This window comes from Nerophis lumbriciformis, linkage group LG23 (assembly GCF_033978685.3).
Source record: "Nerophis lumbriciformis linkage group LG23, RoL_Nlum_v2.1, whole genome shotgun sequence".
Classification (NCBI taxonomy): Eukaryota; Metazoa; Chordata; class Actinopteri; order Syngnathiformes; family Syngnathidae; genus Nerophis; species Nerophis lumbriciformis.
Genome location: NC_084570.2, coordinates 39,303,556 through 39,329,940, shown reverse-complemented (window position 1 = coordinate 39,329,940; position 26,385 = coordinate 39,303,556). Strand labels below are relative to the sequence as shown.

Here is a 26,385-nt window from a genome sequence, read left to right as displayed (position 1 = left end):
TATTAAGCCTTTGAAAGTCAACGTTTTATAATTGTTTATTACAATCTTAATAGAGATAATTCAGTGTTTCAATATTATACAACATAATACATCATATTACAATATTATATACTGTAATATATAATATGTTGCAATAATAATAATTATTATTATCATATTATTACTATAATTATAATGATGATAATAATAATTATTATATCATTATTATTTTTATTATCTAAGTACTATGCGGGGAAATATTTATTTTTTTATATTATGATATTTATTAGTTAAAATATGAACAAAATTTGTTTTATTGCTAATTGCACTTAAGGGGAACTGAACATTTTTTGGGGACTATCATTTAAAATCCTTATGTAAGACAAGTATACATATGCTTGTTTTTTTATGCCTTCTAAATCAGAAACAAATGTTAGCAAAAGTCAGCTAACAAAGGAGCCAATGGGAGCCATAATGTCATTGCGTCTATTGCGCACACAGCCTCTAAAAAACATAAAAAACACCAAAAATATTCCATTTACATGTCGTGACTTGAATATTAAACAAGTATTAGTGATACATTATATTTACCAACGTTCCTTTTAAGGTGTGCGCCTGCGCAATTGCGCACTGCTCACGCGTCCTCTGCGCACAGCAAATTAATGCCGCGTAGAAAATCAAAACTCCCATCTGAACTTTAAACAAAATAAACACATTACAATTTATTCTGTATGATTTAGCAATGCAACTCTATGAGTGACAAGTGACAACAAGAGTGGCCCCAATGAATAAAACAATCTTTGTCAACACAGTTCAATTATCGTCTGTCGAGACACTTTACGGACAGGAATTCCATCTTTATTGAGCAAAACTGTTTGTAACCACACCAAAAACATGAGTAAAAAAAACTTTTATCTATAAAAACTGGTAATTTTCTGCCATACAAACCAGGCTTAAACCAACTTTGTCATCCGTCGTTTCAACAGAAGCCGCTCTCTCTCTCACCTGCACCAACACACGCACTCATGGCACTTCGCCAGTGTTGCGTTTATAGCCACACAAAAAGTCGGGCAACCCCAACGCCACACAATGTGTAAATGCCAGGTTGTAACACTCTGACTCCACAATCAGATGTGTGCTTATTTTACTGCCATTTATTAAGAATGTTAATCTAAGGATATTATTCATGAAATATTGTCACTAGATTTCATAAATGCTAATAAAAAGATGTATTTTACAGACAGAAAGTTACAGGAACTAAATGTAATCTCTGAAAGGGGTAACATTTCTTTTAAAGGCAGGACCCGCAGCCAGACATACAATACTAGCACATAGGTCATGAAAAACATGTTTTTTTATTATTGTCATTATAAGAGGGCAAAATCACTTATATCAGAAAATTATTTTAATAAAACATTTAAATTGTTATGATGTCAGGTTTGGGACAGGTGTGACGCTGGTGTGGCCACAGTGTGCACGTCTGATGTTGCTCACATGTGCTCCACTGAATGCTCAGGGAGTTTGTGCGTTTGCTCATTAAAAATTAGAGGGAACATTGATTATTACAGCTTATTATTATTATAAGCGCTAACACAGAGGAACTACTTTTAGAGAGCTAACTAGCTTATGCTACTGTATTGACATACTGAGCTGCTGCATGGCCTCTGACTTGGTGAAAGTTAACTCTAGATGATAAATCATGTCTCCCACCTGGAGCTTCCAAACGGGAAGATATAAACATGCCATCAGTCTTTTTCCCAGTCAGAGCAGACACTGTACACCAGCGTTTCTCAAAGTGTGGGGTGCGCCCCACTGGTGGGGAATAGAGACATGACAGGTGGGGCGCGAGGAACGGGAGGAAATTTCACTTTAAATTTTTTTTTTTATTATTATATTCTTAAGATTATTTTTTTTTACTATGCTTTCATTTTCTATACACACTGTAAATCACTTTGTGATTCTGTCTGTGAAATCCGCTATATAAATAAATGGATATTACCGGTACTTATTTTTACTGTAGGCTTTAAATTTCTCGGTAGGAGCGAAAGTTTGACAGACATAGCAACAGTAACTAATGGGGGCGGGGCTAAGCGGAACAAACTTTCGCGCGGATGGGTAGCAGGCTAATGTGTGGACCACAATTACACAAATATATACATTTGTGACTCGCACCTCAAAGGTCGTCGAGCCAGAGCCAGCGCCTGCAGAGAAACAAAAAATCTGACGGGCACACACTGTGTCATTCACCGGGAAACAGCTCAGCCCCGAACTCAATGAGGTTTTAACAGATGTTGTGAGCGCGGTAAATTTGATCAAAACACGACCACTGAAAGTGCGACTGTTCTCTGCACTGTGTGAGGAAATGGGAGCTGATCATACAGCAGTGCTGTTTCACAGTGAAGCAAGGTGGCTCTCCCGGGGAAAAGTGCTGTCACTTGCCCTGTCTTGCCAAATGCATAGCTCCTCCTTTTTTTTTTTGCAAAACTTTGCAAAGTGGCACTTTTATTGTATTTATTATTGAACTTGATGCAAGTTATTTGATTTATTATTGAACTTGATGCAAGTTATAACACTTTTTTTAATTTATTATTGAACTTGATGCAAGTTATAACACTTTTTTTGATTTATTATTGAACTTGATGCAAGTTATAACACTTTTTTTTATTTATTATTGAACTTGATGCAAGTTATAACACTTTTGTTTGAATTATTATTGAACTTGATGCAAGTTATAACACTTTTGTTTGATTTATTATTGAACTTGATGCAAGTTATAACACTTTTTTTGATTTATTATTGAACTTGATGCAAGTTATTTGATTTATTATTGAACTTGATGCCAGTTATAACACTTTTTTTGATTTATTATTGAACGTGATGCAAGTTATAACACTTTTTTTGATTTATTATTGAACTTGATGCAAGTTATTTGATTTATTATTGAACTTGATGCAAGTTATAACACTTGTTTTGATTTATTATTGAACTTGATGCAAGTTATAACACTTTTGTTTTATTTATTATTGAACTTGATAGAAGTTATTTTATTTATTATTGAACTTGATGCAAGTTATACCACAACTGCACAGTTATTTTATTTATTATTGAACTTGATGATATTTTATGTTATTGAGTTTGAATGTATACAACTTGATGTTCAATAAATTTGAAAATGTTAAAGCTTGGCATTAGCGCTCTGTTGGGGCGATGGGGGCAGGTGGGGCTTGAAAACTCCCCCTTGTCCAAAGTGGGGGATGACAAAAAAAGTTTGAGAACCACTGCTGTACACTAAGGGATTGTTTTATTATGTTTCTTGTCTCTCATCAAGTCTGCCATGATTAGTAGTGTTGTTGTTGTTGAAGGGAAAAACGAACATTGTGATGTGTCTGTGAAATTCGTAAAATTATCAAAATATGTAAATATGACATGTTATTATGAATGTTACTAGATACTACATATATACCTACAGTATGATGAAAATATGTAAATATGCCATGTTATTATGAATGTTACTAGATACTACATATATACCTACCGTATGATGAAAATATGTAAATATGACATGTTATTATGAATGTTACTAGATACTACATATATACCTACAGTATGACAAAAATATGTAAATATGACATGTTATTATGAATGTTACTACACTACATATATACTTACAACATGTATATATTACATGTTATTATGAATGTTACTACACTACATACTGTATATACTTACAGTATGATTAAAATATGTAAATATGACATGTTATTATGAATGTTACTACACTACATATATACTTACAGCGTGTAAATAAAACTTTAAGGGAGTTTTTTGGATGTTTTTAGAGCGCTTTATAGGCGGAACAGATCGATTCCCCTTGCATTGTTAGCCACCTCTTGCTAGCGTTTATTTACGATTTACAAATACATGTAAATATTAATATCCACATTTGAGCACAATGTCCTCACTCTGCTGTGCTTGAAGTTCTCTCTTGGCTCTCTTCTTCTCCTCCTTCTTCATCCTCCTCTTCTCCCTGCTCAGGTTCTTCAAGGCCGCCTTGGAGCTGGTGATCCAGGCCTCGTAGGCCAGCTGGGAACAACTCATAATATTCATACTCATGCAGCTTGAAATATAGTTGAAATACTGTTGAAATACAGTTGGAATATAGTTGAAATATAGTTGATATATAGCTGAAATATATTTAAATATAGTTGAAATATAGCTGTTATATTATGGATAGATAATTGAAATATCGCTGAAATAATGTTGAAATATAGTTGATAAATAGCTGAAATATTGTTGAAATAAAGTTAAATAAAGTTGAAATATAGCTGTGATATTGTTGAAACATAGTTGAAATACAGTTGAAATAATGTTGAAATATAGTACAAATGTAGTTAAATTACACTTAGAATAAGGTTGAAATGTAGTTAATATATAGCTGACATATTGTTAAAATATAGTTAAATATAGTTGAAATATAGCTGTAATATTGTTAAAATATAGTTGAAATACAGTTGGAATACAGTTAAATATACTTGAAATATAGCTGTAATATTGTTGTTGTATAGTTGAAATACAGTTGAAATATAGTAGAGATATAGTTGAAATACACTTGGAATAAGGTTTAAATATAGTTGATAGAGAGCTGACATATTGTTAAGATGTATTTAAATATAGTTGGAATATAGCTGTAATAGTGTTGAACTATAGTTGAAGTATAGGTGATATATAGCTGAAATATAGTTAAATATAGTTTAAATATAGCTGTAATATTGTTGATATATAGTTGAAATACAGATGAAACAATGTTGAAATATAGTTGAAATAAACTTAAAATAATGTTGAAATATAGCTGTAATAGTGTTGAAATATAGTTGAAATACAGTTGGAATATGGTTGAAATATAGTTGATATATAGCTGAAATATAGTTAAATATAGTTGAAATATAGCTGTAATATTGTTGATTATTAGTTGAAATACAGTTTAAATAATGTTGAAATATAGTTAATGTATAGCTGAAATATTGTATAAATATAGTTAAATAATGTTGAAATATAGCTGTAATGTTGTTGAAATATAGTTGAAATACACTTAGAATATAGTTGCTATATAGCTGAAATAATGTTAAACTATAGTTAAATAGAGTTGAAATATAGCTGTAATAGTGTTGAAATATAGTTGAAATAGTGTTGAAATATGGTTGAAATACAGTTGGAATATAGTTGAACTATAGCTGAAATATAGTTGAAATATAGTTGAAATATAGCTGTAATATTGTTAATATACAGTTGAAATACAGTTGAAATAATGTTGAAATATAGTTGATATATAGCTGAAATATTGTTGAAATATAGTTTAAAAAAGTTGAAATATAGCTGTAATAGTGTTGAAATATCGCTGTAATAGTGTTGAAATATAGTTGAAAGACAGTTGGAATATAGTTGCAATATAGCTGAAATATAGTTCAATAAAGTTTAAATATAGCTGTAATATTGTTGAAATATAGTTGAAATACAGTTGGAATATAGTTTATATACAGCTTAAATATAGTTAAATATAGTTGAAATATAGCTGTAATATTGTTGATATATAGTTGAAATACAGTTGGAATATAGTTGAAATATAGTTGATACATAGCTGAAATATAGTTAAAATATAGCTGTAATATTGTTGATATAGAGTTGAAATACAGTTGGAATAATGTCGAAATATAGTTGAAATACACTTAGAATATAGTTTAAATATAGTTGATATATAGCTGTAATATTGTTGATATATAGTTGAAATACAGTTGAAATAATGTTGAAATATAGTTGACATACACTTCGAACATAGTTGAAATATACTTGATATATAGCTGACATATTGTTAAAATATAGTTCAATATAGTTGAAATATGGTTGTAATAGTGTTGAAATATAGTTCAAAACTGTTGAACTACAGTTGGAATATAGTTGATATATAGCTGTAATAGTGTTCAAATATAGGTAACTATAGTTGAAATATACCGTATTTTCCGCACCATTAGCCGCACCTAAAAACCACAAATTTACTCAAAAGCCGACAGTGCGGCTTTTATCCCGGTGCGCTTTATATATGGATAAATATTAAGATTCATTTTCATAAAGTTTCGATCTCGCAACTTAGGTAAACAGCCGCCATCTTTTTTCCCGGTAGAACAGGAAGCGCTTCTTCTTCTACGCAAGCAACCGCCAAGGTAAGCACCCGCCCCCATAGAACAGGAAGCGCTTCTTCTTCTACTGTAAGCAACCACCCGCCCCCGGAAGAAGAAGAAAAAACGCGCGGATATCACCGTACGTTTCATTTCCTGTTTACATCTGTAAAGACCACAAAATGGCTCCTACTAAGCGACAAGGACCCGGTTCATGAAAAGACGCAATCTCTCCATCCGCACACGGATTACTACCGTATTTCACAGCAACTGATATTCCTGTGAACCGCACTGTGGAACGGGAGCACGTACGGTGAATATTCGCACCACAGGGAATGAGAAGTCATCCTTCACTGTGGTTCTAGCTTGCCATGCTAACTTCCACCCATGGTGATATTCAAAAGGAAGACCTTGCCAAAAGAGACCTTTCCAGCCGGCGTCATCATAAAAGCTAACTCGAAGGGATGGATGAAGAAAAGATGAGCGAGTGGTTAAGGTAAGTTTAAGTTTACGCAAAGAGGCCGGGTGGCTTTTTTCACGCAGCTCTGTCCATGTTGATATACGTATGTTTGTGATTGCACATTTGCGTACATTTTGGGAGTGAACAGAGTTGTTAGAACGCTGGTTTTTAATATATTATTAAAGTTTGACTGACCTATCTGACTGTTTTTTTGGCATTCCTTTAGCGCAGTTAGATGCGGCTTACAACACGGGGCGGCTTATTGGTGGACAAAGTTTTGAAATATGCCGTTCATTGAAGGCGCGGCTTTTAACCCAGGGCGCCTTATGATGCGGAAAATACGGTAGCTGTAATATTGTTGAAATATATTTGAAATACAGTTGATATATAGCTGTAATAGTGTTCAAATATAGGTAACTATAGTTGAAATATAGCTGTAATATTGTTGATATATAGTTGAAATACAGTTGGAATATAGTTGAAATATAGTTGATACATAGCTGAAATATAGTTAAAATATAGCTGTAATATTGTTGATATAGAGTTGAAATACAGTTGGAATAATGTCGAAATATAGTTGAAATACACTTAGAATATAGTTTAAATATAGTTGATATATAGCTGTAATATTGTTGATATATAGTTGAAATACAGTTGAAATAATGTTGAAATATAGTTGACATACACTTCGAACATAGTTGAAATATACTTGATATATAGCTGACATATTGTTAAAATATAGTTCAATATAGTTGAAATATGGTTGTAATAGTGTTGAAATATAGTTCAAAACTGTTGAACTACAGTTGGAATATAGTTGATATATAGCTGTAATAGTGTTCAACTATAGGTAACTATAGTTGAAATATAGCTATAATATTGTTGAAATATATTTGAAATACAGTTGATATATAGCTGTAATAGTGTTCAAATATAGGTAACTATAGTTGAAATATAGCTGTAATATTGTTGAAATATAGTTGAAATGCAGTTGAAATATAGCATATTTGTCTTTCCAACCTGGAACGCAGATTTCTTCTTCAGAGGCACTTCTTGGTCTTTTTTCTCTGGAGCGTCTTGGTCCTCCTCTTCCTCGCTGTCGCTCTCAAACAGGTGGTAGCCACAGTTGTTCTCCACTGTGGGGAAGAAGCAGCCGTAAAATCATATCTATCCATTGTAGAATACTCTATGTATGTATGTATATATGTACTGTATGTATGTATGTATTGTATGCATGCATGCCTGTATGTACAGTATTTATGTGTATGTATGTATATATATATATATATATATATATATGCACCTACAATAATAATGTGTGTGTGTGTGTGTGTATGTATGTATGTATGTATGTATTGTGTCCTGGGCATGACGTTAAAGTGCATCCGGCAGTGGAGGCTCCTCTAAGGGGTCTTGGGGCACTTGGAGGTTAACCCCTTTACTACTGTTACCCCAGGTGGCCCTTGGCAAAGGCCTAGTACCTGATTGCCCCCTACAACGGCTGCAATGGCGGAAGAAGGCACCCCCACATCCATGTGGGCCCAGTTATGGGGAAATAACAACCCAAGACCTCAACGGTGGAACAGGCAGAGGATGATTGCTAACGCTATGGAGCGTAACAACGGCTGGGATGGCGGATGAAGGCTGCAGCAGAAAAGGGTCCCCAGTCGTCTTGGACTCCATGCCACTGGACCCTGACCCGGATCTGTAAAGGATCGTGTGGTGACTGTCTGTGCACCAGTCTCCCCACGTTAAACAAAGTCACGCACAGGCATCCTCCATAAAGGGATACCCCCTACCAGGAGGATCGTCATACTCGCTTCGAGTGACCGCCGATGATGACGATGATGATGTATGTATGTAGGTATATAAGTATGTATGTAAGCATGTTTGTATGTATGTATGTATGTATGTATGTATGTATGTATGTATGTACTGTATGTCACCTCCAGGCTTGGAGACCCAAGGCTTCCACCATTTTCCTGCATCTCTCTTAGCCTTGTCTTCTGCATCTGGAATAATACAAATAACAATAACAATAACAATAACAATAATGATAATAATAATAATGGTAAAAATAATAATAATGATAAAAATATTAAATAATGATAATAATAAAGATAATAATGATGATGATAATGATAATAATAATATTGATAATAATAATAATAATTATCATCATTACAACAATGATGATAATAATAATAATGATGATAATAATAATAACAATAATAATAATAATAATAATAATAATCCATCCATCCATCCAATCTTCTTCCGCTTATCCGAGGTCGGGTCGCGGGGGCAGCAGCCTAAGCAGGGAAGCCCAGACTTCCCTCTCCCCAGCCACTTCGTCCAGCTCTTCCTGTGGGACCCCGAGGCGTTCCCAGGCCAGCCGGGAGACATAGTCTTCCCAACGTGTCCTGGGTCTTCCCCGCGGCCTCCTACCGGTTGGACGTGCCCTAAACACCTCCCTAGGGAGGCGTTCGGGTGGCATCCTGACCAGATGCCCGAACCACCTCATCTGGCTCCTCTCGATGTGGAGGAGCAGCGGCTTTACTTTGAGCTCCCCCCGGATGGCAAAGCTTCTCACCCTATCTCTAAGGGAGAGCCCCGCCACCCGGCGGAGGAAACTCATTTCAGCCGCTTGTACCCGTGATCTTGTCCTTTCGGTCATAACCCAAAGCTCATGACCATAGGTGAGGATGGGAACGTAGATCGACCGGTAAATTGAGAGCTTTGCCTTCCGGCTCAGCTCCTTCTTCACCACAACGGATAATAATGCACAGTCAGATATGTACAATCCTCACATTACAGTAAAATGATGCGTTCAGGTACAACAAGATCATGTTACCACGTGTCTTCTGATCGACAGGAAGTCCTGCTTTGTCCGTCGCTGTCGGCCGACCTCTCTGTTTGGATTTGATCTTCTCCATCCTGCAAGGAGGTGAGGAGAGTCATGCTGAATGGACAAAAGTATTGGGACAGCGGATGTCGGCACCGCGCTTCATATTAGCATGCCTCATATCAGCATGCTATGATTCCACATATCAACCAGAAAAAAAAGGCTATTTTCTTCCCTACAACAACAGATGACTTCTCCACAGGTGATTTTATTTATGTCACTTATGGAGTGTTGTGTTACACACAACAGTTGTACATAATGTGACACATCATGGAAAGTTTCACAACAGTGCGTAGTCTTACTGTTTCTTCAGCGTCTCCACAGACTTCTTCTCCAGTTCCAGCCGGGCCGCCACCTGCTTTTTCACCTTGGCCTCGAACAGCTCGGCCCCCCTGACAGGCCAAGACACCATTTATTTCTTCATTTATTGATGGAATTATGGATTGATTTTCACATTTTGCCAAGAGAAGAACTCCGTGAAAGGGAAAGAAGGGTCAGTGTCAGGGTTAGTGGGGGCCTTAATATCAGAGATGTGAGCACCCTTTGGGGAAAAAGAGGAAAAAAAGGAAAATCGAGAAAAAAGAGGAACATTTTTAAAAAATGAGGAAAATTTAGAAAAAAAGAGGAGAGTTAACAAAAATGATGAAAACTCGGAAAAAAGAGGAATTTTGAGGAAAATAAAAGGGAAATCGAGAAAAACACGAAAGTAAAGAAAAATGAGGGAAATTGAGAAAAAAGAAAAAAGTGGGAAAAAATAACAAAGTTGGGGAAAAATCTGAAAATTGAAAAAAAAGAGGAAAATTGAGGAAAAAAGAAAAACTTTGAAAATAAAAGAGGAACGTGAGAAAAAAGAAAACAATTGAGTGAAAAAAGAAGAAAATTGAGGAAAAGAAGAGGAAAATTGTGGCAAAAAAAGGAAAATTAGGGAAAAAATAGGTATTTTGAGAATGAAAGAGGAACGTTGAGAAAAAAGAAAAAAATTATTAAAAAAAGAAGAAAATTTAGGAAAAAAGAGGAAAATTTTGAAAAAAAGAGGAAAATTGAGAAAAAGAGAAAATTTAAAAAAAGAAAAGTTGAATAAAAAAGAAAAAAATTAGAAAAAGAGGAAAATCGTAAAAAAAAAGGAATATAAAAAAAAGACAAAAATTGTGGTAAAAAGTGGGAAATTGAGGAAAAAAAGAATTGAGAAAAAAGAAAAGTTGAGGAAAACAAGAGGAACATTGAGAAAAAAGAAAACAGTTGAGAAAAAACAGGTAAATTGAGGGAAAAAAAGGAAAGTTGAGGAAAGTTGAGGAAAAACGGGAAAAAAGGGGGAAATTGAGGAAAAAAAAGTTAAGTTGAGGGTAAAAAAAGTGGGAATTTTCTACATGGTATTTTACTTTAGGTTTATTCTCATCTACCAACCTCTGTTGGATCTTTTTTTGACACATGACCAATTTATTGTTGCACATAATTTTTAGTAGATTATTAACGAACATTTTTATTTTTGAGAAAGTTAAATTCCACAACATGCATGCAAAGTAGTCAGAAAACATTTGGCAACTCTATCCTGTAGCCACGCCCCCTCAGGTAGTACACTTCCTGTGTGTGACGAACTGTCACATTCACGTCTGGTTGGGTTTCCTTGCTTTGTGTAGTGCTCTCAAGGTCGGTTCCTTTTCCTGCTTGTCTCCCTGAGCGCTATTTCCCCTCACCTGCCGCTGATTGACAGCCTGGCAAGCCTGTTGTCAGTCAGCTGGCTGCTATTTATGCCTGCCTCGCCGTCCAGTCAGGGCTCCATGATTGTTTCCTCTGTCAATGTTCCCTGCATGTGCACTTACCATTTGCACTATTTCCTTTTTGATATTAAAGTCATGTTTACCTGCCATCTCTGCATCCTTGGGTTCAAGACCTACAGCACCTGACACTGTGTTTACATCAAAAATACACCTCCTCACTGGCTACTAATAAATACTTTACATTGTAATATATATATATATATATATATATATATATATATATATATATATATATATATATATATATATATATATATATATATATTAAAAAGGCGGACGTTAGTGTGCGTGTGATGGTACACACCTGGAGGCGAGTATCTTTGACGACTTGAGGTCGGCCACCACGTACAGGAAGTAGTAGCTGAGGAAGACTCTCCTCTGGGCTAAAAGTACGGTGAAACAGATGGCGTCCCACACGATGCCAGCCTCGCCCTCTGGCAGCTCGCACTCCTCATCCGGCTCGGCTGAAAGCACCAAGAAAACATCCTTCCTAAAAATTAATTTTGTTTGGCCACACGTCTTACAGTGGACCTGAAGTCACAGCTCTCGCTCTCTCTCTCTCTCTATATATAATATATATATATATACACACACATATATATATATATACATATATACATAAAACTAACTAACTAATGTTCATGCAGGAGACTTCCAACTAACTAACTAATGTTCATGCAGGAGACTTCCGACTTCCGTGTTCAAAGTCAAGATGATTGTGTCATCCGTTCATTATCAGGCACAATGAAATCTTGAATAGGCTTTGTTAATTTCGACCAAAATCAGCAGATCAAATTCAATATTAATTACTGTAGAATAAAACATTTAACGTCGAGTCAGGCTGCAGTGAAATTACCGGAGGTTCTTCCATCCTCCCGATCCTCACAGCCAATCACAAAGCAACAGCGCCTGAAACTGGCTCTACTCAACACACGCTCACTAAACAATAAAAGCCTGCTTTTCAATGAATTTATAACGGACAATAATCTTGATTTCCTCTGTTTAACTGAAACCTGGCACAAACCTCTGGACTACTTCTCATTAAACCAAACCACTCCCCCCAATTTCACATACATGGAGAAGGCTCACCCTGAGGGGCGGGGAGGAGGAGTTGCTACAGTTTATAGAAAAGACATTAAAACAACCTCCATCTCCATTCCTGACGTTCCCTCATTTGAACACACTGCTTTCAAACTCTCTGGTCCCACTCCTCTAGTCACCGCCGTCATTTATCGCGCAAATAACAAACCTGCTTCTGAATTCCTGGATCTACTACACTGTCTGAACTTCACACAACATGTCAACTTCCCCACTCACACCCGTGGTCACACCCTAGATCTCGTCTGCTCCTCTGGCCTCACAATAAATCACTTCTCCAGTCTTAACCTCAACATCTCACACCACCTGGCTATAATTATGGACATCAACATCCCCATGCCCTCTCCCAAAGACTCACGCAAAATATCCTTCCATAATATCAAATCCATCTCCCCCTCTGATTTCTCAGCCTACCTCACCACCATGATATCTGCTTCCGCTCCCCCGTTACCCGACAACCCCTCTGATCTGGTGAACTTCTACAATCACACACTCTCCTCCTGTCTTGACCAGTTAGCTCCAATCAAAACCAAAATCGTCACTTTCACCCACTCAGAACCCTGGTATACCCCCAAACTCCATATAATGAAATCCCGCAAACGACCCCAAATCCCTCACCAAAACTGCACCCAACTTCCACCTCTCTGTCGACAACTCCACTCTGTCCCCATCCACTCACATCCGCTACCTCGGAGTCATTCTGGACAATAACCTCTCTTTTGAACACCACATCAACCACATCACAAGAACTGCTTTCTTCCACCTAAAAAATATTGCCCGTCTCCGTCCATCCCTCTCCTTCTCCAAGGCAGGCAGTAAGGAGAGGAAGGACCTAGTTGTTGCTGAAGTCACCAGGATTGAGCAGGAGGAGCTCAGAGTGAGGTCTGTGGCACATGGGCAGCAGGAGAGGTGGACAACTTGGGAGGGTGTCTCGAGCCGAGCAATCAGCTGGGCAGATTTCTAGAAACTGCCACAGGCTAGGCTCAGTTTCCTCATCAGGGCAACATATGACACCCTCCCGAGCCTTAAAAACCTCCACCAATGGCTTGGCACAGAGCAATCCTGCGACCTCTGCGAGACCATCAATGCCTCACTCCAGCATGTTCTGTCAAGCTGCAAAATGGCGCTGACACAGGGTCGGCTCAGATGGCGGCACGACCAAATGGTGAGCAAGCTGGCAGAGGTGCTGGAGAAAAGTCGGCAGGAGGCAAACAACCAGAGTCCAGCAGAAAGCCAATGCAGGATCCACTATGTACAAACCCTGTTTCCATATGAGTTGGGAAATTGTGTTAGATGTAAATATAAACGGAATACAATGATTTGGAAATAATTTTCAACCCATATTCAGTTGAATATGCTACAAAGACAACATATTTATTGTTCAAACTGATAAACGTTTTTTTTTTTGCAAATAATCATTCACTTTAGAATTTGATGCCAGCAACACGTGACAAAAAAGTTGGGAAAGGTGGCAATAAATACTGATAAAGTTGAGGAATGCTCATCAAACACTTATTTGGAACATCCCACAGGTGAACAGACAAATTGGGAACAGGTGGGTGCCATGATTGGGTATAAAAGTAGATTCCATGAAATGCTCAGTCATTCACAAACAAGGATGGGGCGAGGGTCACCACTTTGTCAACAAATGCGTGAGCAAATTGTTGAACAGTTTAAGAAAAACCTTTCTCAACCAGCTATTGCAAGCAATTTAGGGATTTCACCATCTACGGTCCGTAATATCATCAAAGGGTTCAGAGAATCTGGAGAAATCACTGCACGTAAGCAGCTAAGCCCGTGACCTTCGATCCCTCAGGCTGTACTGCATCAACAAGCGACATCAGTGTGTAAAGGATATCACCACATGGGCTCAGGAACACTTCAGAAACCCACTGTCAATAACTACAGTTGGTCGCTACATTTGTAAGTGCAAGTTAAAACTCTCCTATGAAAGGCGAAAACCGTTTATCAACAACACCCAGAAACGCCGTCGGCTTCGCTGGGCCTGAGCTCATCTAAGATGGACTGATACAAAGTGGAAAAGTGTTCTTTGGTCTGACGAGTCCACATTTCAAATTGTTTTTGGAAACTGTGGACGTCGTGTCCTCCGGACCAAAAAGGAAAAGAACCATCCTGATTGTTATAGGAGCAAAGTGTAAAAGCCAGCATGTGTGATGGTATGGGGGTGTATTAGTGCCCAAGACATGGGTAACTTACACATCTGTGAAGGCGCCATTAATGCTGAAAGGTACATACAGGTTTTGGAGCAACATATGTTGCCATCCAAGCAACGTTACCATGGACGCCCCTGCTTATTTCAGCAAGACAATGCCAAGCCACGTGTTACATCAACGTGGCTTCATAGTAAAAGAGTGCGGGTACTAGACTGGCCTGCCTGTAGTCCAGACCTGTCTCCCATTGAAAATGTGTGGCGCATTATGAAGCCTAAAATAGCACAACGGAGACCCCCGGACTGTTGAACAACTTAAACTGTACATCAAGCAAGAATGGGAAAGAATTCCACCTGAGAAGCTTCAAAAATGTGTCTCCTCAGTTCCCAAACGTTTACTGATTGTTGTTAAAAGGAAAGGCCATGTAAAACAGTGGTAAACATGCCCTTTCCCAACTACTTTGGCACGTGTTGCAGCCATGAAGTTCTAAGTTAATTATTATTTGCAAAAAAAAAAATAAAGTTTATGAGTTCGAACATCAAATATCTTATCTTTGTATTGCATTCAATTGAATATGGGTTGAAAAGGATTTGCAAATCATTGTATTTCGTTTATATTTACATCTAACACAATTTCCCAACTCATATGGAAACGGGGTTTGTATATATATATATATATACACACACACACACACACACACACACACACACATATATATATATATATATATATATATATATATCATATATATCATCACATATACAATCATGTCCCACTAGGAAGACTTACTACACACACACACACACACACACACACACACACACACACACACACACACACACACACACACACAAACATATACATGTGTGTGTGTGTGTGTGTGTGTGTGTGTGTGTTTGTTCTTGTATTTCTACCCTTCTTGAGACATCAGAAGGAAAAGTACCTTCCATATGAGGACCGGTGAACAAGTTAGGACCGAAATCATGGGCCCGATACGGAAAACCATTGCATGTAATAGAAAATGTCTCATTTGCACCCCTGGTGGTGAAATCTATCAAAATTATGGTAGTCTCAAAAAGGAGGGATTTTTTTTTAATTGACCGTGTGTCGGTTTTAAAAGTGCCCACCGTCTGGTCAACATATGAAATAACAAGTGTGTGTAAACATTTTAAGTGCTCCCCCTCTGGCCAACATATGTAGTAGCAAGTGTGTAAGAAATTGAAATGCACCCCCTTTGGCCAAAATGAATTAAAAAATTTATGTATATACAGACACACTGTAATAACTTGAAAGTAAATAATGAAGATTAAAAAACAATTACAAAAATAAATAAAAAAAAAAAAAAAATGTTTATATTATTAATGTTCTAAATACAAGTCTTTATATATCTAGAAAGGGTGGTCCTGAAGAGGTAAGTAATATTTGGAGGTCTCAAGAAGGTAACAAATACAAAAATGTGTGTGTGTGTGTGTGTGTGTGTGTGTGTGTGTGTGTGTGTGTGTGTGTGTGTGTGTGTAGTATTGTATTTCTACCCTTCTTGAGACATCAAGAAGGAAAAGTATCTTCCTTATGAGGACCGGTGAACAAGTTAGGAGCGAAATCATGGTCCCAATACGGAAAACCATTGCATTGAACAGAGAATGTTTCATTTGCACTCCTGGTGGTGAAATCCATCAAAATTATGGTGGTATCAAAAAGGACGGATTTTAAAAAATTTACTGTGTGTCGGATTTAAAAGTGACCTCACTCTGGTCAACATATGAAATAACAAGTGTGTGTAAAAATTTGTAATAACGTGCAAGAAATTTAAATGTGTCCCCTTTGGCCAAAATCAATTACAAATATATATGTATGTATATAGAGACATACTGTAATAACTTGAAGTAAATAAAGAAGATTAACAACCAATTACAAACAAACAAACAAAAGAAAAAATGAACTAAAAGCTTACCTTTTTTATATTTGCATAGTTTGTATATATTATTAACATTGTAAATACAAATCGTTATATATCTAGAAAGGGTGGTCCTAAAGAGGTAGGCATTTTTCGGAGGTCTCAGGAAGGTAACAAATACAAGAAAAGAAACGTGTGTGTGTGTGTGTGTGTGTGTGTGTGTGTGTGTGTGTGTGTGTGTGTGTGTGTGTGTGTGTGTGTGTGTGTGTGTGTGTGTGTGTGTGTGTGTGAGTGTGTGTGTGTGTGTGTATAGTAAGTCTTCCTAGTGGGACATGATAATAACGTTTATATAAATTCAGGCTTCAAACACTATTTAAGTTCAGACAGATGTCACAACGCCACCAAATCTCACTTTTATAAATTCAATATAGATGTCATGACAGTAATATTGACATCATTTGTGAGTCATACCAAAGACAATAAAAATGGGACCCATTACCTCCCTGCTTGGCACTCAGCATCAAGGGTTGGAATTGGGGGTTAAATCACCAAAATGATTCCCGGGCGCGGCCACCGCTGCTGCTCACTGCTCCCCTCACCTCCCAGGGGGTGTTCAAGGGTGATAGGTCAAATGCAGAGAATAATTTCGCAACACCTAGTGTGTGTGTGACAATCATTGGCACTTTAACTTTAACTTAACAGTAATAGTTACATACTTTATAAAAGTAATAGGTGAGTAATGTGTAATAGTAATATTGACATGGTGGTACATTATGGAGATAATATGTGAGAGTAATATTGACATGGTGGTAGATTATGGAGATAATATGTGACAGTAATATTGACATGGTGGTACATTATGGAGATAATATGTAATAGTAATATTGACATGGTGGTACATTATGGAGATAATATGTGAGAGTAATATTGACATGGTGGTACATTATGGAGATAAGATTGACATGGTGGTACATTATGGAGATAAGATTGACATGGTGGTACATTATGGAGATAATAGGACATGGTGGTACATTATGGAGATAATAGGACATGGTGGTATATTATGGAGATAATAGGACATGGTGGTACATTATGGAGATAGGATTGACATGGTGGTACATTATGGAGATAATAGGACATGGTGGTACATTATGGAGATAATAGGACGTGGTGGTACATTATGGAGATAATAGGACATGGTGGTACATTATGGAGATAATAGGACGTGGTGGTACATTATGGAGATAATAGGACATGGTGGTACATTATGGAGATAATAGGACATGGTGGTACATTATGGAGATAATATTGACGTAGTGGTACATTATGGAGATAATAGGACATGGTGGTACATTATGGAGATAATAGGACATGGTGGTACATTATGGAGATAAGATTGACATGGTGGTACATTATGGAGATAATAGGACATGGTGGTACATTATGGAGATAATAGGACGTGGTGGTACATTATGGAGATAATAGGACATGGTGATACATTATGGAGATAATATTGATGTAGTGGTACATTATGGAGATACTAGGACATGGTGGTACATTATGGAGATAATATGTAATAGTAATATTGACATGGTGGTACATTATGGAGATAATATGTGAGAGTAATATCGACATGGTGGTACATTATGGAGATAAGATTGACATGGTGGTACATTATGGAGATAATAGGACATGGTGGTACATTATGGAGATAAGATTGACATGGTGGTACATTATGGAGATAATAGGACATGATGGTATATTATGGAGATAATAGGACATGGTGGTACATTATGGAGATAATAGGACATGGTGGTACATTATGGAGATAATATTGACATAGTGATACATTATGGAGATAATAGGACATGGTGGTACATTATGGAGATAATATTGACATGGTGGTACATTATGGAGATAATATTGACATGGTGGTACATTATGGATATAAGATTGACATGGTGGTACATTATGGAGATAGGATTGACATGGTGGTACATTATGGAGATAATAGGACATGGTGGTACATTATGGAGATAATAGGACATGGTGGTACATTATGGAGATAATATTGACATAGTGATACATTATGGAGATAATAGGACATGGTGGTACATTATGGAGATAATATTGACATGGTGGTACATTATGGAGATAATATTGACATGGTGGTACATTATGGATATAAGATTGACATGGTGGTACATTATGGAGATAATAGGACATGGTGGTACATTATGGAGATAATATTGACATGGTGGTACAATATGGGGATAATAGTGGTGGTGTACTCACGGGGGTCGTAGCCTTTAATGGTGCAGAACATGCTGAAGGCCTGAATCAACCAGCAGCCGTTCTTCAACAAACTGTCCAGGAGAGCGCAGGAACCCAGCTGAACACACACAGCAAAAAGCACATTTCTATGAACCACAGCTGCCCAGTAGCGGCAGCACTCGTGCAGGTCTGGACCATGATGTACTGACCGACACCACGTTCTTCATGGCGATGACGAAACAGGTGTAGGCGATGAGCCAGTCCCACAGGCGCAGGATGTACTTGACGGGCTGCATGAGCACGCTGCTCCCGAAGAGCATGAAGTAGAAGCAGGCCACCAGGTAGCCCAGGCAGAAAATGTTGATGCGCGTGGTGCCCGTGATAAAGATCAGGCACAGCACCAGCCAGAAGAAGTAGCTGAACACAAACACCTTCACCATGTCCAGGTAGGACCTGGGGGACCACACCAGCACATGCCACGGCTGTAGGCGACCTACTGTTTGAAAGGGTGTGGGCGTCCCACCTGCAGTGCAGGAAGTTGTCCACAGGTATGAACTGCTTGCAGCTGCTGGGGTCCAAACTGCGACTGATCTCCACATTCTCTCCTGCCAGCAGTCGCACCACCGCCCGGTTCTCCTCCTCAAACACCTGCCACTGTAAGGACGAGCACAGCAGCAGCAGGTGGTCGTCTGCACACACGTGCACACGTCACACACCTGGCAACACAACACCTGCACACACCTGCACACATCACACACCTGGCAATCCAACACTTGCACACGTCACACACCTGGCAACACAACACCTGCACCCATGTGCACACATCACACACCTGGCAACACAACACCTGCACACATCACACACTTGGCAACACAACACGTTACACACTTGGCAACACAACACCTGCACACATCACACACCTGGCAACACAACACCTGCACACATCACACACCTGGCAACACAACACCTGCACACACGTGCACACATCTCTCACCTGGCAACACAACACCTGCACGCACGTGCACACATCTCTCACCTGGCAACACAACACCTGCACGCACGTGCACACATCTTATACCTGGCAACCCAACAACTGCACACACATGCACACATCTCACACCTGGCAAGCCAATGTATGTATGTATGTATGTATGTATGTATGTATGTTTGTATGTGTGTATGTATGTATATATGTAAGTAAGTATGTATGTATGTAAGTATGTATGTATGTGTGTATGTATGTATATATGTAAGTAAGTATGTATGTTAGTATGTATGTGTGTGTGTGTATGTAAGGATGTATGTATGTAAGTATGTAGGTATGTATGTATATATATATATATATATATATATATATATATATATATATATATATATATATATACGTATATATTAGGGCTGTGAATCTTTGGGTGTCCCACGATTCGATTCAAAATCGATTCTTGGGGGTCACGATTCGATTCAAAGTCGATTTTTTTTTTTCAATTCAACACGATTCTCGATTCAAAAACGATTTTTTATTTTTTTTAATGAAAACAATACACAACAATACCATAATAATGCAATACAATTTCAAAACCAAATCCGACCCAGCAACATTCAGAATAGCAATAAACAGAGCAAATTGAGAGCAATTGAGGACAAACAAACATGACACGGAACAATCCAAAAGTAGTGAGACAAAAATTAATATTATCAACAACAGTATCAATATTAGTAACAATTTCAACATAGCAGTGATTAAAAATCCCTCATTGATATTATCATTACAAACATTAATAAAAAAATAAAAAAATAAATTTAAAAAAAAAGTGTCACAGTGGCTTACACTTGCATCACATCTCATAAACTTGACAACACACTGTGTCCAATATTTTCCACAATGATATAATAAGTCATATTTTGGTTCATTTAATAGTTAAAACAAATTTAAATAATGGATTCCATATTCCAATATATGACTCATTATTATCTAAACTAAATGCAGTTTTTTCTACTGATATCATCTCCAAAGCTTGTGTGTACCAGTCAGTATGAGTTGGACTATCAACATCTATCCATTTTTTTAATATTACCCTTTTTGTTATTATGCATATTGAAAGAAATGCATTTTTATTCTTTGATGACACGTTACTAAATTGATGGAGATCCCCAAGAATACAAGTTTGCAGTGTCATTGGGATATTTATATTAAGGACTGTGATTGCTTCTTTTGTTGTTTTCAACCATAACTCTTTTATTCTCTGACATTCCCACAATAAATGAACAAGAGTTGCCTCGGCTGCCCGACACTTCATACATAACTTGCTATCTACTGCACCAATTTTAAACAGCTGAGAAGATGTAAAATACAATCTATTCAATATCTTAAATTGAGTCAGCTTATCTTTAATGCTTCTAAAGGGCTTATTGGCATTTTTTCAAATATCATTCCATGATATGTCTCTTTCATCTAAAATGTTTAAGTCCATCATCCATTTCCGAACACATGCATCATTTGCATTTCTAGTGTGGTGTTCATTTATTATTCCATAAAATAGTTTAATTAATTTCTTAAATGTATCTTGATTAAAAAGTGCATCTTCCAGTTCATGGCTATTTAAGGACATACTTTCAGAGGATATGCATTTATTTACAGCGTGTTTTAAAGAGATAAAATTTAAAAAATGATTTCTGGGTACATTATATTGATCAACTAAATCATTGAACGGTTTAAAATAGTTTTTATTAATAATATGATGAGGTTTAGTAATACCTCTGTCTTTCCATGTTGTCCATTTAACCATATTTTTTATTAATTATGATATTAGGATTGTACCAAAGCTGTTGATTTACAGATGTCATTGACTTGATTCCTAGTATTTTCTGACAGTTTTAGTATGTTAAAGGTGGCTTCTATTGGGCTCTGCCTCAATTCATTAGGTATTTTTTTAATATAATATAAACTCCCCACATCAATGTCCAAATTCATTAACATGTTTTTTTCTATGTTGATCCAGTCCTTATCTGCAGAAGAATGAAATAAGTGGCTTGCTTGTTCACAACAAAAGGAGATATAATAATGTAAGAAGTTTGGTAATTGTAGTCCTCCTTTATCTTGTGTACAAGACAACCTTAAGTATGAACAACTGGCCTTCTTTCCACACCAAATAAAATGTGATATCATTGTATGTATTTTCTTAAACCAACTTTTATTAATTAGGACAGGCATCATTTTCAGTATATAATTAACTGCTGGCAGTATACTCATTTTTACTATGTTCACCCGACCCCAAAGTGATCTTTGGAGACGTGACCAGCGTTCCATTTTGGATTCTATCTTATTTTTTAAATGTTTAAGATTTAGATCTCTGCTTGTATAAAGGTTTGGTGTAATGTGTAGTCCTAGATATATGATTTCTGCCTTTTTCCATTTAATTTTGGAGTTCTGAACTTGTGATTTCTTGCAGTGTTTATTAAGTGGTATTACTTCACATTTGTCCCAATTGACTTTATACCCTGATAAACAGCAATATTCAGTGATGACATTATTGACATAGTGAAGAGAGGAGTTAACATGTGACAGGTAGAGAATTATGTCGTCACAATACATCGATAGCTTATTATACTGAGAGCCAATTTTTATACCATGAATATTATTTTCACTTCTTATTTTTGCAGCTAAGAGTTCAATAACCAAATTAAATAATAATCCAGATGCAGGACATCCCTGTTTTACTCCTCTTTTTTAACGAAAAAGGTTCTGAAATATGATTATTGGTTTTGACTGATGCCATGGGCCTTGTATAAAGCATCTTAATCCATTGTATAAAATTATCTCCAAATCCAAATTTACATAATGTGCAAAACATAAATGACCAGTTTATGCGGTCGAATGCCTTCTCCGCATCAACAGTATATACTGCTGTGGGATAAGGGAGACTTCTAGCATAGTAAATAACATTAAACAATTTCCTTGTATTGTCTGAAGATTGTCGACCTTCCATGAAGCCAGTTTGGTCAGTATGAATTAATTTTCCTATTACATTTGATAATCGTGTGTCTAAGATTTTTGCCAAGATTCAAAAGGATTCTCTATTCATTCAATACATAGGATTTCAGCAGGATCTACCCCAGTCTGCTGACATGCAAGCAGAGTAGTAGATTTTTGTAAAAAGCTTTTTTAATTGTAAAAGACAATGTTTTATCAACTGATTGCAATAATGTAAATTTGTTTTAACTATTAAATGAACCAAAAATATGACTTATTTTATCTTTGTGAAAATATTGGAAACGGTGTGTTGTCAAGCTTATGAGATGCGATGCAAGTGTAAGCCACTGTGACACTATTGTTCTTTTTTCTTTTTATAAATGTCTAATGATAATGTCAATGAGGGATTTTTAATCACTGCTATGTTGAAATTGTAACTAAAATTGATACTGTTGTTGATAATATTCATTTTTGTTTCACTACTTTTGGTTTGTTCTGTGTCTCCTCTCAATTGCTCTGTTTATTGCAGTTCTGAGTGTTGCTGGGTCGGGTTTGGTTTTGGAATTGGATTGCATTGTTATGGTATTGCTGTGTATTGTTTTGTTGGATTGATTAATTAAAAAAATAAAATTGAATTAAAAATAATTTTTTTAAATACATAATAAAAATAAAAATAAATCAATTTTTTAAAAATGAGAATCGATTCTGAATCGTACAACGTGAGAGTCGCGATTCGAATTCGAATATTTTTTCCCACACCCTGAGTATGTATGTATGAATGTGTGTGTATGTATGTATATATGTGTGTATGTAAGTATGTGTGTATGTGTGTATGTATGTATGTGTGTATGTATGTATGTATTTATGTATGTATGTGTGTATGTATGTACTGTGTGTAAGTATGTATGTATGTATATATGTATATATGTAAGCATGTATGTGTGTAGCAGGCCTGGCTCGCAGGGTGTAGTGATGCGTCGAGTGCAGCATGCTAGAAAGACGTTGCATGTGACGCAGAGCTCCTGCCGCTGGCCGACCCAGCTGGGTAAAGGAAGTCGAGTGTGTATGCCTTCCGAGGTCAGTACATAGCCTCTCCTTCACCAAAACCTCTCACCTTGACTCCTCGTGGCAGCACATGGTAACTGGAGTCTCGTGACTACAGGCTAAAATGTAGGGGATCGACCCGCTGCCTTGCGGGTAAGTCCAGGAAGACAAGGACTAGGGGAGCACACCCTGAGAGAAAAACACCGTGATGGAGGCACACTTAAGCGGGCCACGACAGACTGAGTGTTCTGGCGGTCTCCTGCAGCTATGAAGAGGTGCTTGTTGTCCTGGGTTTCCCCCTTGCCACTCAGCTCCATCTCTTTGTGGCGAAGATAGTGTGGCTGGGAACTGAGCACCCCAAAAGGCACTTAAAACGTATCCTTGCACAGGTCTCTGCTTCTGACCTTGGTAGATCCAGAATAGCAATGGATTCTGAAGTACAAAGTCTGGCGGCGTCAGGATGTCGGATAACGGGGGCAGGTTAGAATGAACTGGGAGCCTCTAGTTAGATCCCTGCATGTCAGCGATACAGGGCTATAATGGTGGCTATCAGCTGGGATTTGAGTGGCAGCTGATTTCGGCAGACCCCTATATGACTGAGCATCCCTATTTAGGAGCCACACGGCTCACCCCAAAGTTGGGGGAAGGCCTAGAAAAGGTGGCCTAAACATTGCCCACTCTTCACAACCCGGGTAGGAAACCGCACTTTCCGCGGTCGAAAAACAAAAAATAAACAAGTTCTCTTGAAATTGGCTGCGTGGAACATCAGAACCCTTCTGGACAACAACCCTGACAGGTCGCAAAGAAGAACTGCGCTTGTTGCTGCTGAGCTCAGATGTTATGGAATTGACATCGCCGCCTTGAATGAGACCAGACATCTGGATGAGGGATCCCTAATGGAAGAAGGCCAGGGTTATACCTTTTTTTGGAAGGGTTACCCTACAGAAAGTCTGCATCACCATGGTGTTGGTTTGGCATTAAAAAACAGCCTGCTACCCAGTTTCACTGAAACACCTACCGGCATAAGTGAAAGACTCATGTCTATCCGTATCCCCCAGGCAAAACTCTGCTATGCAACTCTTCTCAGTGCCCATGCGCCAACTCTACCATCCAAGAATGAGGCAAAGGACCACTTCTACCAAGAACTAGATGAGGCCCTACAGCGCATCCCTAGCAGTGACAAAATGCCACATTTTAATGCCAGGGTGGAAAAAACCACCTCATATGGAAAGGAGTGATTGGGAAGCATGGTATCGGGAAGGTTAACAGCAATGGCATGAGGCTACTCAGTCTCTGTGCTGAGCATGACCTGACAATCACCAACACAATCTTCTAACAGAAAAATAAACACAAAGCTTCCTGGATGCACCCACAATACAAGCAATGGCATCTGCTAGATTACGTCATCGTGGGACGCAAGGACACCAAGGACGTGCAAATCACCCGTGCAATGCGAGGTGTTGACCGCTGGACTGACCACCACATGATTATCTCCAAGTTGTGAGAGACAGTACGCCCCCCTGTTGGTCTCCAAAAAACTGTGAAGAATTAGTTGGACTGTGCCCGTCTTGAAGCAGACGAGGCCCGGAACAGCCTTTGATCCTCTATTGCAGGGAAGCTGCAGGAAATCGACCCCTTTCTGAGCCCTGAAGGCAGTGTTGATGACAACTGGACCTGCCTTAGCTCAAAGCTCTATGAGGCCGCAGCAGAGTCTATTGGCTACCGTCGTAGGAGGCATCAGGACTGGTTCGACAAAAATTCAGAATCCATCAGAACCATACTGGACACCATGCACAAGGCCCATAACACAGCCCTGAACAACCCTTCATCTGTCAGGCTAAAGCAGCACTGGAGAATATCAAGGAAGGAGGTACAGTCTGTCCTACGAAAACTGAAAAATGACTGGTGGACTGCTGCAGCTATCTAATATTTTAGTAAACAAGTATTTTATCGAATATCCCGATCAATTAATCAAGTAATCAAATAAATCATATTTTTGCTTAATTAAGGTTTAATTATACATGTTAAGATGTGCCCTCAATTTTTGCGTTTGGCCTAATTGTCTTTAATTTCCTAAACGCCTGTTTTCATTATTGAAAGCTGACACGCACTGCTGCAATGCGTCTGTGGTTGATTGTGCCAATTTGTGTCTGCTAATAAAAACAGGTGCGCTCACAGCCCTATGTGCTGTGTGGTGTGACCGCATAAACAAAGTTTTTGTCTCTCATGCGTTTTTAATGATTATTATACGGTACCGTTTAAACGTTTGTTTCTCCACGCAAATCCGCTGAACAGTTTTCAACCTGCCAACAATACATAAACAATATAAAAAGACAAACATCTTAATGACAACAACAGTTTAACATTTTTAAAATGCAATATAGTTCACTGCATTCGTTGCATGCAAAATAGTAATCAATGTTCATTTTGCCATCATAACATGAGATGAAAACAAATATATATAAAATTAATTCAAAATTTATATTCGCTGAGAAAGTTCAAATAAAAATATATTCTTACAATCAAAAATAAAACAATAAGAACAGTTTTCATTATATCAAACATAAAAAGTGGATCAGGTAGTGCCCTTAATACTGCATTTAAAATGTGCAACTTCATATTAAGAACCAATATGGCTGACA

General features: G+C 37.5%; 1 protein-coding gene across 1 annotated transcript in view; it reads right to left on the bottom strand.

Annotated features, from left to right (window-relative positions):
- The window catches only part of LOC133622628 (piezo-type mechanosensitive ion channel component 2), a 177,838-nt gene that overhangs the window by 53,303 nt on the left and 98,150 nt on the right, over window positions 1-26,385 (bottom strand). Inside the window, exons 28-36 of the mRNA XM_072915846.1 lie at window positions 19,253-19,418; window positions 18,939-19,182; window positions 18,751-18,847; window positions 11,597-11,756; window positions 9,817-9,906; window positions 9,464-9,546; window positions 8,556-8,621; window positions 7,630-7,745; window positions 3,942-4,062 (exon numbers count right to left, since the gene is read on the bottom strand). Coding sequence (XP_072771947.1) covers window positions 3,942-4,062; window positions 7,630-7,745; window positions 8,556-8,621; window positions 9,464-9,546; window positions 9,817-9,906; window positions 11,597-11,756; window positions 18,751-18,847; window positions 18,939-19,182; window positions 19,253-19,418 — 1,143 coding nt within the window. The remainder of the gene's footprint in view (window positions 1-3,941; window positions 4,063-7,629; window positions 7,746-8,555; window positions 8,622-9,463; window positions 9,547-9,816; window positions 9,907-11,596; window positions 11,757-18,750; window positions 18,848-18,938; window positions 19,183-19,252; window positions 19,419-26,385) is intronic.